The sequence below is a fragment of the Bombus terrestris genome, chromosome 12, assembly GCF_910591885.1.
Source record: "Bombus terrestris chromosome 12, iyBomTerr1.2, whole genome shotgun sequence".
NCBI classification, from domain to species: Eukaryota; Metazoa; Arthropoda; class Insecta; order Hymenoptera; family Apidae; genus Bombus; species Bombus terrestris.
Window position 1 is genome coordinate 8,913,045 of NC_063280.1, and position 18,931 is coordinate 8,931,975.

An 18,931-nucleotide genomic window follows, 5' to 3' on the forward strand; every position below is an offset into this window, starting at 1 on the left:
TTATATACAACCGATTGGACGTACAACCTTTTAACCTTAAAAAAGATTGATATCGATTGGTTAATTTAGTAATTTGAACTGCGAAAACTCGAATCTTCGCAACACGTGTTCCTACTTGGCGGCAAGCAACCTATGTATTTGTTTGGAAAAAACGTATTTTAAACGCCATATATGAATTTTTCATAACATATATTTGCCCAAATATATATTAAAAGACTCTCTTTTTATATAAACCGGAGGATCTATTTTACATGTCAGAATTTTGAATAGTACACTGTAACCCCTTATGATGCAACCCTCTTCTCTCCTACTTTAAGTGAGATATGCATTTTGTGTTTAAACGCTTGAGGTTCTTCTGAAAAATTTTCTTGGTTCAACGAAAGTCTGCGTTTCTTTTTCTAAACTTTCGCTCTTGCATTATATCGCAAATTGATTCCGCATTATCAAATTAATTCCAAATGATTTTAGTGGTTTAAAAAATACGTAACATTATTATCATTTCTACTTACAATAGCTAAAGAAATTCAATTCGAGCAATTATACTATAAGCATAACAAAGCATTCTTTACAATTAAATTTTTTTACAAAAATTCGGATGTATCCTGAAATATAACAAAATGATATTTTAAATTTAAATATAACAAAGTGATACATGACATTCTTAAAAAACATGAACAAATTATAGTCCATTTTAAAATATTGTTTATCATAAAAGAGTAGTTGATACAACAATAAAAAATGCGGTATATAAGGGCTGAAGAGACCATTATCAAAATTTGGCTTTATTTATTACACGTATGTATCACTTCAAAGATGCAGAAATGAAATTTGTAAATATAATATTCCTGGTTTAGTTTTTCCTAAGAATGAAAATTTCACAGCTGAGGAAAAATTAAAGAAGATGAATTTTCGGCCAGATTTGCGATGATACGGATACCCCAGCGTACCGTCCGGTCGACCTCGTTGGATCGCAAAATAATGAAGCCACTCGGGGAATAACCGTCGCGTTAGCTATATTTTCGGTTGCGTTTTCGTCTCGGATTCTCCGGATCTCGGCAACCGCCGCCAATGGTGTGTATCCGCAATTATTGCGTCAGCTATCGTGAAGCACGTCGCCGATGATTGGTCAATTCCAAAGAGCGGGAAATCCCCGTTGAAACCTGCTCTTCCGCGCTATCCGTCCCCGTGGTACTCCCGCTGACGTCTTTCGCGTCACCATATCGCCTGGCGTCTTCGTCAGAGACATTTCGGCGACCGGCGATCAGTATCGCGTTGCGCGACAACGCCGCGACCTCGTGTTTAGTTTGAGGTATAATTGTTTTCGATCTGTTTTCCAACAGACAGTGATGCGACTTGTTCACGCCGCGCTGTGACATACATTTACCTTCGCGTAAATCGTGACAATTTTCTGTAACGAACATATTGTTACGTTTGTACGACAGTCTTTGTATTTGCTTAGTTGAAGAATCGAATGAACTTAATAATGGATCCGTTCAGTAGTTACGATAGAACCGACTTAGTGGAGGTGAGTTACGATTACCTAAAAAAGTTGTAAAGTTGTTCTGTTTGGATTATTTGAATTGGTTTTAGTGGATTGTACGGTGTTTTTTTATTATTTTATATGAGTTTTACTTGTTTACCTGTTCTGTAATCTTTCTGGAGAAGGAACGCATGTGTGAGCCTCACGTGCTAGAGAGAAAAAGGTTTGTTAGTACTGCACCGCGTGAAGCGCTAGTGTGCTATAATGAACTTTCTAAAAAAATACTGTGTTTTTCTCGAATTCCAGACTGATATTTGAGTATGAAAAAACGGAAAGCTATAAAACGTTTGGGAAAACTATTTCGTTTAATTCGTACGTGCATATCGTAAGAAATGGCATTAAAGTACTTTAGACTAAGGTAAAGTGGAATAGAGAAATGAACAATTACAGTCTTTACTTCTAATGATTAATCGAAGATTTTTGTAAATTTAATGTAACGAATAAAAAGATTAAAAGAAGTTATAAATAGAAAAACTGTTCGAAGTTTTTGACAACCGATTTACGAGGTATCAAACGATGTTTCATTTCTTTCTTTAGATACAATATAAAATAAAAAATATATTTCTGTCAAGTTAGTACGAGAGTTTATCGTTCTATTTGGAAAAGAGTTGCAAGATTGTAAAAATTGCGTTTCTACGAAAAGTGACGATGATCGGCGACGCGATAACTCGAGCGTCTATATCGTACGAGTATTCGCACCTAAGTGCGAAACAAGTGCATTTGTAGATTTAGTGAAATGATTTGTGAGAGCAATAAAATGTTGTCAATTCTACGAAACAGAACAATATTTCTGACAATGCTGTATCAATTGTATTGATACAGTAAATTATTGCGCAAATATTGATACACATGCTAGTTGGAATTTTTTAATCGAGAAAAAGACTATATGACTATCTACTGACCGTCGTTGTATCAAATGCTTTTGTGGCAAACTGTATATGCTGCATTTATACATATTATTAAACAAAAAGAAAATATATCAAAAGATATCAATAGCACCTATTACTACGTCCAAATAAGTTTACACGGATTAACATGCATCCATACAAAATTTAATAACTTAAAGACTAAAAATTAAAATATGATACTTTCTCTATTAAATATTTGAAAATTACGAAGAAGAAACTACTACACAGAGATAAGACACGACAAAAATAATTATAAAAATATGATACTTGAAACAATAATGTTACATATCAGTTAATTACTGCTAAGCAATACTTATATGCACACTAATTTACTAATATAAGATATTATTATCATTTACCGCACGCTTGACTTTGCATAAAGCATTCGAATCCACGTAATACAAAATAAATAACATTTGAAACAACGATTTGCGGTTATTTATTGCAAATTACCGATATCCGTTTTATGTAGATGCTCTGCCCAGAATCGAGACGTAAATACATACATATATGTATATATCTTTGTCGTACGCGTATAAAAGCCAGTCCAAGGAAACGAGATTGTAGTGATCTCGTTTTTCTCAGTCTCTAGCGATAAAAAGAGACAGGACGGTTGAAGACGCCAACAAGGTCATTAACGTAGAAACCCGATTTCGTTTCGGATTTGTTTGTCATACGATATGTTCTGTTTGCAGGTGTGCCCTTCGTTTCCTAATCTAAATGACGACGATGATCATTTCGTACTGGACATGGACTCATTGGTCACGTTGAAAACTAATGCCCTGACCACGCGCAGTTACGAACCTCCCCGAAAAAAGTGTTACTTTGGTAATTCATGAAAAATAGTTTTGCTTGATTATATCTATACTTTCAAACGTCACTATTATAATTGGTATTATATTAATTTTATTAATATACATTTTACAATATAAAATATTATTATATATATATATATATATATATATATTATATATATATATATATATATTATATATATATATATATATATATATATATATATATATATATATATATATATATATATATATATATATATATATATATATATATATATATACTCTATATATATATATATATATATATATATATATATATATATATATATATATATACTCTATATATATATATATATATATATATATATATATATATATAGAGAGAGAGAGAGAGAGAGAGAGAGAGAGAGAGAGAGGGGATCATATAGAACCAACTATTATATAGTAATTATATTTTCCAAACAATTTGTTCTGAAAGATAATCTTGTTTTATGATGTTATAAAAGTACGTTTCATTTTATTTTGATGTATTTTTCATTTTCGACTTGTATCAATTTTTTCAATTCAACAGGTGATGAAAATAATGAAATTGATGGTACCGGTTGGTCTGATAAACCTATTAGAAACTGGTGTCAAGAAGAAACAATAAACTGGTTGATGTCTGCGGCATCTTATATCGGACAACCGTATAGTCTAATACAACATAGTCTTGCGGTACCAGGAAACGAGTTGGTCACCTTTACCAGAGACGATTTTATCAACCATGATCCTATGTACGGAGATCGACTCTATGACCTACTCCACTCTCAGCATATCTCGAATATACGTATGTAATTGTGATTACGTGTGAATGTTGATAACAAAAAATAATAGTGTAATAAACTACCATAATATTATTTCGCTGTATCTCATTGATAGTTTTTATTTAAGAATCAGTCGTCATTAGTAGTTAGTAAAAACAAAACTATGTAATTACAGTTCCACCATTTAATACCATCCATCCTCATTCCGAAGACGAATATGCGCGAATTAATTCCAACAGTACATCAGGTAATATAAATCCTTCGAATTTTTTTATACGAAATGATTATCTTTTTTTATAATAAAGTACGTAAATATTGTTTTTATTTTTGTAGACGCAGAATCAGATAATAATAGTATTGATTACCAAACTACCAAACGGCCACCAGGGAGACCAAGAGTATTAAAACCAAAAAAAAATTGTAAGCATTTTTACTTTGAATTAAAGTATGTATTTCTTAATTCAGTGATGCAATGATACCAATATAATGTTATATAGCTACTAGCCAGGGAAAGCTTTGGGAGTTCATCAGGGACCTCTTACGTAATCGAGAAACGTGTCCAAGTTTAATCTGTTGGGAAGATTATTCTCAAGCGAAATTTCGGTTCGTTAAAAGTGACGAGGTCGCGAAACGATGGGGTTCAAGAAAAGGAAACACAAAAATGACGTACGAAAAACTGAGTCGAGCAATGAGGTAATTTTTCATTCACTTTTTGTTTAAATTCTGTTTGGTGATTCTGCAATATTTTTATATAAAAAATATTCTTTCAGGTACTATTATAAAAGCAAAATTTTTCAACCTGTACTCGGTCGAAGATTAGTTTATCAATTTGGACCAAATGCAAAGGGTTGGCAAACTGATAATCCAAATTTCCGATATTAAATGTTTAGGATTGCATTTGTTATAAAAATTGTACAAAAAAGTAAAAGTAACGTTTGTGACCTATTGTGAATTTCGCTCACAGGATGTATCTTAAAATTGCTTTAAAAAGATAACGTTTCTACAATTAGAGATTTGTCAATGTATATTTTGATATTGAAAAAGGAAGTGAAAGTATTTTGTTAATTGAATCGAAACGTTTGAGCATCAAGTTGCAATCGATAATCTAAATAAAAGACTAAGAAGAAAGGATCTAGTATTATAGATGATACATACTGACTAGATTTAAATAACGTAAAAAACAGTATAAATGAATAAAAATGTCGAGGTTTTTATATGTATGACTGAATTTATAGAAATACGTGATAGCAAAATGTGAATACGAAATAATTTAAACTTGTAAGATTTTTTCAATTTATTTGATTTTAAGCATTAGCGTGATAGATTACTTATGTAAAAGTACACATATTATAATCAAGGAAGGCAATAATTCCTCCTGACTTACAATCAAATAAATTTACTATTACTTATTTTTTTATATCACAGAGTTGTATTACATACCTTAATCTGGAAGCATAAGTACTTTTTAAATTGACCCTGGGTTACAAACAACATGTCAGGCAATTTCAAAAGAGGGAACTAAATTTTTATAAGTTCGTAACCAATGCAGTTCCACTATAAATTCTTTTCCTAGAATAGTCTTAAAGGAAATCGAGAAGAAGTATAATCACATTATTTTTTTTATAAATTATATTAGCTGAAATATCGGATCTATAATTGGTGTTAATTCATTTTCGTTTCATTAACGGTTAATTATTAAATGTGGATACTTATTCTACAATAGCACATGCAAGAAAGCTGGCAAAAATATTTATATTTTTAAATAAATTCTGGACGATTCGATTAGTCATTAACAAGTATGAAATATTGAAATTCATACATAGTATCGTGACGGAAGAAGATATGCTGGTAAAAATTATGCATATTTCCTTTTTAATTCATTTGTTGAAGTTATTTATAGGACTCTTGGATTAAATTTAACTCGAGCGAACTCGAAATCGTTGTTTGTGTAATAAAAGCGTAAGAATAATCCCGACTGCACTAATTAGATTTGATCATTCCTTTAAAATACATTTTTCAAATACAAAATATCATTATTTAAAATGATCATTAAGAAATATTTAAAAAATTTGAAACTATCATTATTTGAATCAATAGAATATTTGTGCAACCGGGTATGTACTTAAATATCTTTTTTAACACTATCGTAAAATTTTGTACATAATTCGACAGAACTGTAAAATGAAACGCTATCATATCGTTTTTCTCGGAACTACTTAACCTTCCAAAATGTTAACTTTATGGTCAATTATAAATGTTTAAGTTTATCGACTATCAAAAAGGCACGAATCGTAAATAATCTCTACCGTAAAGTTCGCATTAATTGCGACGATATCCTGTAGAAAGCATGTGCGTTGTGATTATGTAAGATAATTTACGTAAACAATCAACGTATAATCTTTGGTTATATATATTAAAAAAAAAATATAATAAAGTAAAAAAATCTTATATATATATAGATTGTTTATGTCTTTATCATTGCAGGAGTCAAACCTTTCGATTTATACGAGATTATATGATTTCTACAGTTTTACAGGGACTCAAAATGTAAATAACAATTCCATAAAAAATACGGATACTGAACGATTTTTCCTACGCTTTTTGAACCGTATTTCATCTATTATTTAATTTTTAATGATAGTCATCAATAATTTTATAGCCAGCAAGCTGTTATGGACCCTATGTTATTTGTTTTTTTCTTTTTCTTTCTTTTCCTTTTTGGCACTTACGTCTATTAAGTAGACTTCAAAGCGAATATCATTAGATTATTCTAAGTAATAAACCTGGCTAGTATTCTTAATATGAATTGTAATCATGAGTCCTCGAATATCTCTAACATGTCTACGACAGACTAATTTACCACGTAAAATTTCCCCTATAAAAAATTCTTATATTTATTTTCTTATATTTGACAATCAATAATTTTTATTTCAACTTTTATTTAACTTACCTTCGGTAATGCTAATAGGTTCGTTCAATGAAAATACTGTTTGCTTCCAATGTGTTGGAGGCGAATAAGGTCCCGTACTAAAATAAATTGGATTGTCCAAGTCAAAGAAGATATCAAAATAGCCAACAATCGCAGTTAACGATCCAGTCTTTTTTACTTTAAATTCGAAAGGCGATGAAAAATTTACGCAATCTTTCGTTACTTTGTATAAATCGAATGCTTGTATCTCAACAGTGCTAGTTATTAATTCGTCAGCGTTACAAATCTCTATACTCGGTTCACGTAAAACCTCCGCTTTCATACAGCTCATTTTAAAACCATACACGTTCGACCAATAATCAATGAGTTCGACATATCTCCCTATAAAAATTGATAAGATAAAAATAATAAAATAGAAAGAGTAAATTTAAAAATATTATATAATTCTATTATTTCAAAGATACATACTAGTATCTCCACTTCCCACAATACTGAGTGTGCATCTATTAGGAAGAAGTATTCCACCAGGAGTCAAATAGTTATCTCTCGCATATATCACTGTATCTAACATACCCTCGAATAGAAGGAAATATCCCATCCACTCAGAGACAATCGCATCTACTTTATCTTCATCGAGATTAATGTCTTCCAGCCGACCTTTTTTTAAAGTGATAATGTCACTTAAATTATTTTCTCTATGATATATTAAAAAAGATCATGTTAGATAAGAAAAACCAAATATTGAAAGTGCTATTTACTATATTCTATTTACCTCACTATATCGATTGCATGATATATTACATTTGATTGATCAACACTAATTACTTTGCGACATCCAGTTTTTGCTGCAAACATAGACAGAATTCCAGTTCCACAACCAACATCTAATACCACACAATTACTAAATCTGTTAGCATTTGTTAAGAATGCATCTCTATAACTTTCGGTTCTTACTTTGTCCTGTAAAAATAATTGTACTCATTATTAAAGAATCATACTCATTATTAAATAAATATACATATACATACTGTTAACATCTCATGATGTATGGCAAAATGGCTGTAAATATTAAAGTAACCCTTATCAACATTACAATTAGAATTACCAGAAGAGCTGAGAGTATTGTTTTCATCTAAATCACCATCTAAGATCAATTTTTGTGCTTTTTCTGCCATTTCATCTATTTGCTAGAATTGAATGTTTTAATACCTGTTTTATTTGGTATATAGACATTAAGCTTTTTATATGAATACCTGTATTGCCAAAAGACATGCTGATTCACGTTGTTCCAATTGTGCTCTAAGTGTTTGTATCGTTCTTTGTAATTCGGCAAAATGTGCCTCAGATAATGTGACACACCCATTTTCTGAATTCACAGTATATGCAATAGGCTTCGTTGTCTTCTCTTCTAAATCTTCAATATCTTTATGTGCAGAAATAATAAATGAAAATCAAATATAATTTAAGAAACACTAATTTGTAATGAATTTAATTGTATTCATACTTACCAAACATTAACCAAGGGTCATCTTCTATAACAGGTCTTAAGTATTCCTCGCTTTCCCATGTTTTTATGTTCAATGCATTTAGCTGATCAGGTAAAACATTTTTATGTCTAATAAAATTGATCAATTTAATATAGGAATAAGTATCTAAAGAATGTTTGATTATAAAGTTTTTTAAATCAAATCTATGTGAAGCTATTAGATGCTCTAGTGCCATAGAAAAGTTATTGGCAACTTCATTACAAAAAAGGCACGATATAGATTCAAAATCTTCTGTCATTTCTTCCCAATCATCTCCACTATCATCATCACTTGTTCCATCCATTTCACATTCGTAATTATCTTTTGAAGAAATAGCTAATAAATGAAAAACATTAAAAGCAAACAACTTTATATTAAGTGTTATCAATAATATTAAAATTTAATATCAATAGAAAAATGCAATGGTTTGGTAATTCAGAAAATTACTGAATAAATTTTAAAATATTTATATAATTTTTTAAATTATTATTATATTAGATAAACAATATCAAAAATTTTCCAAATAATCAAAATGTAATATGTGATTGCTAGCTATAGATGTTTATTCTTAATTTGTATTATATATAAGTATATAAATGACAAAATATTATATATACCTTGATCTGTCATTTTGTAATTAATTATATAATGAATGAAGTGAATTTGCTACAGTTATTCTTATAGAGACGAGATTGTTTAAAATTTTCAAGGTTAGAGACTCCACTCATCCGTGCACGTGCAGAACCTGGTAAAAGCTCTGGCTTAATGTCAAATCAATATTTTCTATGTCATATCACGTTCCTAGCCAATACAAACTTTTTGGCGTAGATGGTCCTCTTTAAACTATAATTTAATATTTATTGATTCGACTCGACATCAAATGCTCTTGACCTTTTTAAGTTTTTTTTATCCTCTTGATGAATCTTGCACTGAAACTGGAACACTTTCTCCGATATGTAACATACAACGGAACTTCGACCTACTCTATAAATTCTATAACTTCTATGTAGTTCTTGACATATGATGAAATAAAATGATTCTTCTTATAAACATTAAGCATTTTATGTAAAAGCTCTCAAATAGATTTAATCATATTTCTTCAACAATTATTAAATTTAGTAATATAAATGGAGTCACTCATCGGACAAATTTTGCGCCTGTGATTATGAAAGTTGTCTGAGTAGAAAATTAAAAAATCTCATTTATCATTTAATACATATTACATCGATTTATGTTACAGTAACAAAATATTTTCGTAAATTTGATCAACAGTTAAAAATCTTGTAATTAATTAAAAATTTTATCTAGGAAAGAATGTGTACTATAAAAGTAAGAATTTGTCGTGAAATATTTTGTTTTATCGTGAGAAAGTACTTTTACCCAAATGTAAAAATCTAAATATTTAAATATCTTGAAAAAAAGAATATAAAACTTACTCCACTTTCATAATCATCGAAGCAATTATGAATGGAAATTTCAGAAATTTTCAAAATTGTTTCGAACGCAACACGCAACAACATTGCGATGAAAGTCGATAACAATCGATAAAAACTTTACATACGTTTATAGCATAGAACGTAGCACGCAGCCAACAGGAAATACATATGTGATAGCTGGAAATCTTGAACATTTTTCATTTAGTTAGGTTTAATTTGTTTGTTTTATAATACGACAATGATTTTCCCTCCCGATATATGGGAACATATATTTTTGTACGTCGATCCACTAACACTTATAAATTTGAAAATAATTTGTAAATGTTGGAAGGAAATTATCGATAAAGTATTGCAGGTAAATAATTATAATTTTTACTACAAAACTTGAGTGCTTTTCACAGAATGAGTATGTATACCCACATAATACATTATTATTAATACATATTCATATTTAATCTCTCAATTATTTTTTTGGCTTATTCATTATAGCAAAGTACCCTGTGGCATAAATTGTGCAAAGATAAAATTCCAGAACATTTTTGGACCACTTTATGCGAAACATTGAGTCCAAAGAAATATACTAATTTTTATGAGAAACATGATGTTAAATTTTGGATAGCTATGTATAAATTATGGATTAAATGCAAAAACATGAAAAAATGTAATGCACAAAGTAAATGTATTAAGCCATTAAAAGACCATCATTCAGAATATATTACTTGTATAGATACTTCAGGTAATACATTAAAGATACAAAATTATATTTTGTATTCATAACAAATGTTTTTTGTAGGAAATCTATTAGCAATGGGGACATCTGCAGGATTTGTTTATTTTTACAATATTCCTAATTTACGTACAAGCAAACATATAGTTGATCATATGGAATATATAGAAAGTGTAAAGCTTCTCAGAGATGGTATTTATAAATTTTACTAAACAAAAATCTGATAAGAAAGCTTCTAATTAATCATTTATATTTTATAGAAACAAGTATTGTTTGTATATCTAGTTCTATAAATAATCACATATGCTTTTGGGATGTGAGTACATTGAAGCCAATTGATAGAACCCGTGGAAAGTTAATTTGGTATGATTTAAAGGACACAAAACTATAATCAAAACAATCAATGTGATCATTACTAAATATTAAACATTTAATAGTACAAGTTACAGTTATTGCTATATCGCCATGCATAACATAATAAGTATCGTGGGATCAATACCAAAAACTGTGTATGAACTTGATTCAGATAATATTATTGCTATTGGTGCAGATAATAATAAAGTAATAATAATGGAGTAACTATATAAAGAAATTATAATTTCTTGATTTATTATTTAAATTAAATTGTGACTTAGGTACTTTTATATACAAAAGAAGGCTGCTGTGTAGATTTGACTTTGAATGCAAGTCAAAAGGATTATACACTTATACACGTGAACTCTTATACACGTGTTCAACCACTAAATATAAGAATTCGTCGTTATTATGTATTTAAACCAAATATAATTGCCTGTATTACAGGTAAGAAGTACTAAATAGATATATAAAATAGTCATATAAAATTAATAAAATATTTCAATAATGCAATTATTATAGAATATGGATATGTGGGTTTTTTGGTACAAGGAAAAGAATGGAAGATCCATAATTTATTTCCTATTTTACATGGAACACCTACTGCAATTTTGATATATGCGCATGTACTCATTTTGGGATTGGACTCAGGTAATCTTTCTATTTAATATAAGATTATTTACAATTGTATTAAATAATTACTTCTGTACAGGAAATGTTCATATATATTATATAAACGATTTCGGAGCAATTGATTTTAATACTATTAATTCAAACAAATTGTGTCCTGACTCCTCAACTGTTATTTCATTAAATATAATGGTTAATATCGAGGAATATTTAATTATTGGTTACCACAAAAAATTCTATATTGTTAAGTTTATGTAATATACTCTTTAAGCAAACCAAAATGTAATTATAAGACTAATGTAAAATTTTTCATAAATTAAGTTTTATATATAATGTAATAATAAATGAGAATTTGAGTTTTTGATTGTAATTATTAAGAAGTTGTTCACTATAGCGCAAAAATATTTTTGTTATAAAAATTTGTACTGTACAAAAATACACTGTAATACTAATATAAAAATGGTAAAAGTATGTGTTATGCTTTATAATTCTGTGCTGTTCCAGTTCCATATGTAGCATCCCATTCAACGTAAGTTGTTAGACTTGATTCTGATACACTAGGACGTACATGTACCAGTGCTTCCTTGAAATCATCGACTGTTACTTGTCTGACATCTTCTTTTCTAATATTTTCTAATTGATTAAATGGGATACTTCTAATTGGTCCCATGCTAGCTTCTTTACATAAATTAGACATATCGGCTCCGGAATATCCTTTTGACTGTTCAGCTACATTATTTATATCTTCTTCAGTAAGATTATGTGGAACAGTTATTAATAGATTATTTATGATTTGTTTACGAGCTTGGAATTCAGGTAGAGGAACATACAATCTTTTAACCAGTCGTCTACGTGCTGCCTCATCTAGTTCGTGTGGTCTATTTGTTGCTCCTACAATTAAAATGCGATCTTCATCTGCGGTTGTAGCTCCATCTAATTGCACCAAAAATTCAGTTTTTAATCTCCTAGAACTTTCGTGCTCAGTTTCAGATCTTTGAGTGAGCAGCGAATCTATTTCATCAACAAAAATCACTGATGGCTGATAAACCTTAGCAACAGCGAATAACGCTCTGACCATTTTTTCTCCCTCACCTATCCACTTTGAAGTTAAAGAGCTTGCAGATATTGAAAAAAACGTTGATTTACTTTGCGATGCTATACATTTTCCTATAAGTGTTTTCCCTGTACCTGGTGGACCAAATAATAAAATTCCTTTAGGTGGTCGACGTAAACCAGTGAAAATATCAGGTCTCAACATAGGATACACAACTACTTCCTTTATAATCTTTTTCGCATATTCTAAACCAGCTATATCATCCCAACAAATAGTTGTCTTTGAATCCATTATTTCATTCTTGATTAGTTCAACCATTTTTGATTCTACATTTTTTAATCTCTCATCTTCCATTGTGTCACTTTCATTATTGTACGTGTTTCCCTGAGTTTTCTCTTTTTCCCTTTTAAATGGACAAACAAATTTAGAATTAACAGATCCCTTCCCTCCTAGAGTCTTTTTTTGCATTGGCTTATTAGCTTTCATTTGCTGCACATTTAGTTCATCCCTAGCAGTTTTGAAAAAGCTCATTTTAGATTTAACAGTGTTAGGATCTTCTTCATTATGTTGAACAGAAACTTGTGTTTTTAATTTCATATTATTTCTGTGGTAACTCGATTGATCCTGATTATTTTTAGATGCTTTAAATGGATCTTCTCTTGTAAATTTAAAGTTCGATCTAGATTCAAACTTGACAAGCCTTTGTCGCGCATAAATTTGATTTTCTTGATTGACAGAATAAGTCTTAGGTTGTTTATTATAACTCATTTGTGTGCTAATACTTTCATCTGTAGAACTATTGGATGAAAATAAAGTTTTATCAATTTCACATTGCATGTTATTTTCAACTTCTTTTTTACTACTTGCATTTGAACTCTGACTAAGATTTGGTTTTGCTTGAGTACTTATCTTTCTATTTCTTGGTTCAGTTTCTTTATTTTCCCATATATTAATGATATTCTCCACATGTCTATCATTAAATAATCTTTTATGACATGGCATGGTATTATTATCTTGGCAAGGTAAAGATTTCACAAAATTTAGTGCCATATTTATATCGTATAGACCTGACTTCCATTTCTGTGGATTACTATTGATCTTTGGTGTTTGTAACTTACATTGTTTCCAATAATTATTTATCCCATCTCTATTTTCCATTAAGTTTTGATAATCTTCCAAACTTTTTTGAAGTAGACAAGCTGCTACATCTTCTGATTCACTAAATGAAATAATTTATGTATGTATTTGATACATTGAATAAATTACTTATATCTGAATAGAGGATAAAATTATAGAACTTACCACTGTTTTGCTGTTAGATATTTCATAGCAAAACATCTACGTTCAATGTCTACAACTTCTGTATCATCTTTATCATTTTTTGAAAATTTTAGGATGTGATATGCAGCTAAGAAATTATTCTTCTTCTTATTAATTTCTATATCAATAGTAGCCATATTTGTCTTTCAAAAATATTGTATTAACATAAGTTTTATTTAATCTTCTATTATACTGTAGCATAAATAAACAGTCAGCTGTTAATTACTTTTTCAATTCGTCAATTAGAAAGGAACAATTAACAAAACATATGTAATTACTATCGATGATAATAAAACTTATAATGTAATTATTTATACAAATGTATAATTTCGAATTTCAAATTAACAACATTCACATTCATAATTTGGGATTCGGACTTTCCTATCTCACGTTCTGAAATACCGAACGTGAAAAAAATCACGGAGATTTTTACGCCCCCTGTACCTTGACTGTCAATAACAAGATCTCTGTTTTCTTAACGATCGGTACTGCTACTCGACTATTGCTGAATCGGTAACATTGGAAACAACATCAAAGTGGTAACATTATTTGTGAACCTAAACTGTGCGACAAAAATATATATTGAATAATGCCCCTATCCTGTTGTTCACTTGTGGTTTGATTTGTATACATGTTATTTTTATTCTTAATTTATAAATAAAAGATTAATCTTAACATAAAAATGGCAAATATACGTAAATAGTGTATTAATATGTTATAAATTATGTGTGTTTTTTTCAAATTGTTAGTTTATGGTATCACACCGTATCACTTAAATTTTTACATTTTTAAGTTTCCTGTACTAAGCCTTGCTAATATTAAAATAATACAAATTAATGATGAAACATCAATATTCATTTTTATTCCATAATTGTTCATGCTAGTGGGAAATAAATTCTACATTTGGTATCCCTGCGAAAAGGCATGCTGTCTCAAAACGGCAATAAAATGAAATAAAGCTGATGTGCAAAAAATTTTATTTAACCGTACAGCGTTTAGGTAGTACAAAATATCCAAATTAATAAATTACTTAAATATTTAATGACGCTGGCACTATGTTTGATATTATTTTTATAGACTAAACTACAAAGCAAGTTTTATATTGATGTTGACTTTTGACTCTGAGAAATACATTTCTGGTACAATTGTTCTAGTGGTTCATTCAACAAGGTAGGGAGGGTCTTTTCAATTTATTATACATTTATATATTTCATTATAATGTGATAATCATTGATTCATCTTTCTGCAAGCATTTGGTATTACGATACGACTCATGTCGCAGCAGGAAATAATTTGCATATATAAGCTCTGTAACTATTTAACTGGATACTTCTTTTTCTACATTAAAAACATAATTCAAGATTAGTGTGTCTAAAAATATATATTAATAACTCTTAGGTATCTATTTGCAACATCACATGTACAAAGCGGTTAAAGCTAAAGTAAAAAACATTGAAAATTACGATATACTCCGATTAATTGCCGAACCTAACCTCAAACTCGATCTTTTAAGACTGAAAGGAAATGTCAGTTTAGCCAGTATAAACCAGCTATATTACGGATCCTTCAAATCTTCTTAATCTTTTATATTACTTACATTGTTGCTGCGTGGTAAGTAATTTATTTATACTATTTCTTTTTATACTATTTCAATATATGGACAAATTAGTTTTATGCCTCTTTTGATATTGACTTATTATTGTTTTGTCAATTCATATTTTTTATTCTCTTAATGAAGCAAAATTGAGAGTATCTTTATAAATATATATATTACACATTTAGTTACTGAATTAAAAGATCAAAACTTATATAAATTATATATAACAGTCTATTGTAATTAATGTCAGTTGAAAATATTTATAAATTATTAATACATTATTAAGAGTTTTTATTAATAATATACTTATTTTTGAGAATATATACATATTAATTAATAGGTAAGGACTGTGTATAATAAGTAAATAATTATATCAATTAACTAATTGTTATATTTTATGGTAATTCATGTAAACATTAAATTATTTTTTTTAGTTAAAAGAGGGATGCCACGCAGCAAGCGTAGAGCGCCCTCTAGCACAAATCATCATACGCCTATTGAAATGTCACCTAGTGCTCATGAAGAAGGCATATCGAGGCATCCTTCAAAAAGACTTAGACATACATCTAGGTAAATTATGTTACAACAAATTTAAACTTATGTTATACGTATAAACCAATAACGATTTGAAGTTAAACTTTATAACTGTGTCATATTGTTGGATCCTCTTATGTTAAATACAATAAACATGTTACTCCCTTCCAGTGCAAGACGTTATTCAAAAACAGAAGATGTTTCAACTGCTTCATCTTTTTCCCAAAAACGTTGTATCACATGGTTTAGAGAATATACAACACCTGATGATTCAGATACTCTTGGGCCTGAAGGAATGGAAAAGTTTTGTGAGGATATTGGTGTAGAACCTGAAAATGTAGTAATGCTTGTTCTTGCATATAAAATGAATGCTCGACAAATGGGTTTCTTTACACTAAGCGAATGGTTAAAAGGTCTTTCGGACTTACAGTGTGATTCTATTAGTAAAATACAACAGAAACTTGAGTACCTAAGGAATCAATTAAATGATCCACATACATTTAAGGGAATATACAGATATGCTTATGATTTTGCTAGAGTAAGCATTATATTTTGTATGTATTAAAACTTTTGTAGACATGTATATGTATTATACACCATATTTTAGGACAAAGATCAAAGAAGTATGGATATGGAAACAGCAAGAGTTATGTTACAATTACTTTTGGGAAAACATTGGCCATTGTTTACACAATTTGCTCAGTTCCTAGATCAATCGAAGTACAAAGTGATCAATAAAGATCAGTGGTGCAACATTTTAGAATTTTCTCGTACAATCAATCATGATTTAGCTAATTATGATTTAGATGGAGCATGTGTGTAATCGCATAATGTCACTGACGAATATATTTTAATTATGTGCGTACTTCATATTTAGTGCATGCATCTTTTACAGGGCCAGTAATGCTTGATGAATTTGTTGAATGGCTAAAAATACAACGTGGCGAAGAAGCATCTTCAACAGAAGCTAGGGGCAGCTGAAACATTCAATAATAATAGTCTACTAAAATAAAAAGAACTCATCTCTTCTATCACCATATTTTGTTAATAACGAAATTTCTGTTTCTATCATAACCTCGCAACATTTCAATTATCATCATTCGTACTATCTTTTTTATTAATCAATGATAATGTAAGTAGTCTGTCTTAATATGATTTTACACAGTTCTAAGTGGACTCTGGTTACAAATTTTCTAGATTATTCTTAATTACTTATCACCATTCATTGCTAGTCCAAGGTTCGTCGCAGAAATTCTTGTGATTAAAAATAAATATATTTTCATATAAGATTTACTTGTGCAATTTATAAAATATAATTTCTATTATAAAATGGAAAAAGTAGAACACAGTATATATTACCTATATAACTAAGTTTTGTATAAAAGAGATAAATTTTCTATTGCAGTTTTCAATCTTATTTTCATAAATTAATAAAATTGTAATAGCTTTATATTTTAGACATTAATAAGTATAACGAATTTTTATTTTGATTTACTATAAATTAAACAGTATAAAATTACAAGCCAAGTTATTTATAAACATATATCCAAAATTCTTTTTACAATGTTGAAGTATGTTTCATATAAAAATGTTTACAAAATTTAGACATATGTGTATAACTATTATCACGAAATATTTAATAATCACGAATGTTATTAAGTAGGTTCATAAATAAAATAACATGTATAGTATGTAAGTGCTATTACAATGTTTAATATCTAAAATACAATAGAACACATTGGTACATATTACTTAGCTCACATAAAATAATTCCTATACATGCCATAAATATCGATGTACATTAGAATATCGAATTTCTTATTAAATCAATATAACACTTATGCAATATTGGAATTAAATTTATTTCGAAATATTCGGTAAGATAATACACTGTTATGTTCTTATTCAATGCAAGAAATTTAAACAGGATTGAGTATATTTTTGTAATAAAAATATACGTATATTTTTTAATCGGTTCCAATAATTTAGAGAGGTAAAGTACGATCTTTTTTAAATATGTTTCTTGTCATAAAAATTTTTGCGACAACTAAAATGGATTAAATGTATGGTGATTGTTCAAATAATTTGTATTATATTTTAGCTCAATCAATTGCCAATTTTTATTAGATTTAATCGCGAATAGTTGGACATATATCGCGATTCTGAATTTTATTTAATAAACAAATTTGTCCAGTAATAATAACATAGGAAATTATTGCGGTAATATTATAAATTAGTTCAATTATTACATCAAAGTTGCTTAATTATGTGTATGTGTATATCTTTTCCTGCATGAGCACTTCTATTACAAATAATGTTATCATTAATGATATAATATAAAATTAAATTTAAAATTTCGCTCATAACTTCCAAATTAATAGTAATCTTAATTCACGAATGAAAAAAGTATCTAATGGAAAATTATAAACCCATACATCATAATGAAGAAATTAGAAACAAAAATTAAAAATCATCGTATATCGCTGCAATACAATTGCGATGTGGAGAATGTAATGTAATGACGAAGGTAAAATAAATAAAATACTTTTTTCAATAAATGTATATTTTCTTTATTTATATAATGATGTTTTTTTTCTTTCTCTATCTTTCTCCGTGCGCGCGCGCGCTTTTGTGTGTGTGTGTGTGTGCGTGTGTGTATTTCACCATCCACACATTATAGTTTTTGGATACAATCAATTGATTTAGATTTTAAACCTAAGTTAATCTTCAATCCTAAACATAAAACCTAGGATTATAACCTATAAATAGATAGCTA

At 28.8% G+C, this 18,931-nt stretch overlaps 5 protein-coding genes and 1 long non-coding RNA gene across 14 annotated transcripts; 3 read left to right on the forward strand and 3 right to left on the reverse strand.

The window, feature by feature from the left end:
• The first annotated feature begins 906 nt into the window (after nucleotides 1–906).
• LOC100650857 (ETS-related transcription factor Elf-5) lies at nucleotides 907–5,465 on the forward strand. 4 transcript variants are annotated; one of them, XM_048410947.1, is made up of 8 exons: nucleotides 1,384–1,525; nucleotides 1,591–1,703; nucleotides 3,144–3,276; nucleotides 3,817–4,071; nucleotides 4,224–4,295; nucleotides 4,382–4,468; nucleotides 4,546–4,741; nucleotides 4,819–5,465. In XM_048410947.1, exons 3-8 carry the CDS (start codon nucleotides 3,198–3,200, stop codon nucleotides 4,928–4,930), a joined length of 801 nt encoding a protein of 266 aa, XP_048266904.1. In that variant the 5' UTR covers nucleotides 1,384–1,525; nucleotides 1,591–1,703; nucleotides 3,144–3,197; the 3' UTR covers nucleotides 4,931–5,465. The 4 variants fall into 4 exon arrangements, with proteins under 4 accessions (XP_012170307.2, XP_048266904.1, XP_048266902.1 ...); XM_012314917.3 differs by lacking the exon at nucleotides 1,591–1,703 and having other exon boundaries at nucleotides 907–1,525; XM_048410945.1 differs by lacking the exons at nucleotides 1,384–1,525; nucleotides 1,591–1,703 and adding an exon at nucleotides 1,787–1,898.
• On the reverse strand, nucleotides 1,246–1,790 carry LOC125386100. The gene is made up of 2 exons (XR_007225964.1): nucleotides 1,641–1,790; nucleotides 1,246–1,540 (listed from the first exon to the last, which is right to left on the reverse strand). It is a non-coding gene; the product is annotated as an uncharacterized LOC125386100 (long non-coding RNA).
• On the reverse strand, nucleotides 5,318–9,853 carry LOC100649940 (protein arginine N-methyltransferase 3). The gene is made up of 9 exons (XM_012314918.3): nucleotides 9,320–9,853; nucleotides 9,121–9,248; nucleotides 8,486–8,839; nucleotides 8,231–8,400; nucleotides 8,006–8,164; nucleotides 7,750–7,937; nucleotides 7,446–7,672; nucleotides 6,999–7,358; nucleotides 5,318–6,923 (listed from the first exon to the last, which is right to left on the reverse strand). Exons 2-9 carry the CDS (start codon nucleotides 9,131–9,133, stop codon nucleotides 6,814–6,816), a joined length of 1,581 nt encoding a protein of 526 aa, XP_012170308.1. The 5' UTR covers nucleotides 9,134–9,248; nucleotides 9,320–9,853; the 3' UTR covers nucleotides 5,318–6,813.
• An 83-nt stretch (nucleotides 9,854–9,936) lies between these two features.
• Nucleotides 9,937–12,009, forward strand: LOC100650739. Its single transcript, XM_012314919.3, has 8 exons — nucleotides 9,937–10,294; nucleotides 10,429–10,675; nucleotides 10,733–10,858; nucleotides 10,927–11,029; nucleotides 11,104–11,227; nucleotides 11,302–11,467; nucleotides 11,543–11,671; nucleotides 11,733–12,009. Exons 1-8 carry the CDS (start codon nucleotides 10,178–10,180, stop codon nucleotides 11,906–11,908), a joined length of 1,188 nt encoding a protein of 395 aa, XP_012170309.1. The 5' UTR covers nucleotides 9,937–10,177; the 3' UTR covers nucleotides 11,909–12,009.
• Nucleotides 11,911–14,451, reverse strand: LOC100650496 (fidgetin-like protein 1). 2 transcript variants are annotated; one of them, XM_003399712.4, is made up of 2 exons: nucleotides 14,007–14,451; nucleotides 11,911–13,923 (listed from the first exon to the last, which is right to left on the reverse strand). In XM_003399712.4, exons 1-2 carry the CDS (start codon nucleotides 14,159–14,161, stop codon nucleotides 12,126–12,128), a joined length of 1,953 nt encoding a protein of 650 aa, XP_003399760.2. In that variant the 5' UTR covers nucleotides 14,162–14,451; the 3' UTR covers nucleotides 11,911–12,125. The 2 variants fall into 2 exon arrangements, with proteins under 2 accessions (XP_003399760.2, XP_048266893.1); XM_048410936.1 differs by having other exon boundaries at nucleotides 11,911–13,915; nucleotides 14,007–14,132.
• Nucleotides 14,452–14,589: 138 nt separating this feature from the next.
• On the forward strand, nucleotides 14,590–18,713 carry LOC100651380 (DCN1-like protein 5). Of its 5 annotated transcripts, XM_012314915.3 has the most exons (8): nucleotides 14,590–15,023; nucleotides 15,102–15,194; nucleotides 15,275–15,334; nucleotides 15,423–15,635; nucleotides 16,056–16,191; nucleotides 16,327–16,693; nucleotides 16,763–16,970; nucleotides 17,051–18,713. In XM_012314915.3, the coding sequence occupies exons 5-8, from the start codon at nucleotides 16,067–16,069 to the stop codon at nucleotides 17,134–17,136; spliced, it is 786 nt and encodes a 261-aa protein (XP_012170305.1). In that variant the 5' UTR covers nucleotides 14,590–15,023; nucleotides 15,102–15,194; nucleotides 15,275–15,334; nucleotides 15,423–15,635; nucleotides 16,056–16,066; the 3' UTR covers nucleotides 17,137–18,713. The 5 variants fall into 5 exon arrangements, with proteins under 5 accessions (XP_012170305.1, XP_048266906.1, XP_012170304.1 ...); XM_048410949.1 differs by having other exon boundaries at nucleotides 15,275–15,635; XM_012314914.3 differs by lacking the exon at nucleotides 15,275–15,334.
• Nucleotides 18,714–18,931: the final 218 nt, after the last annotated feature.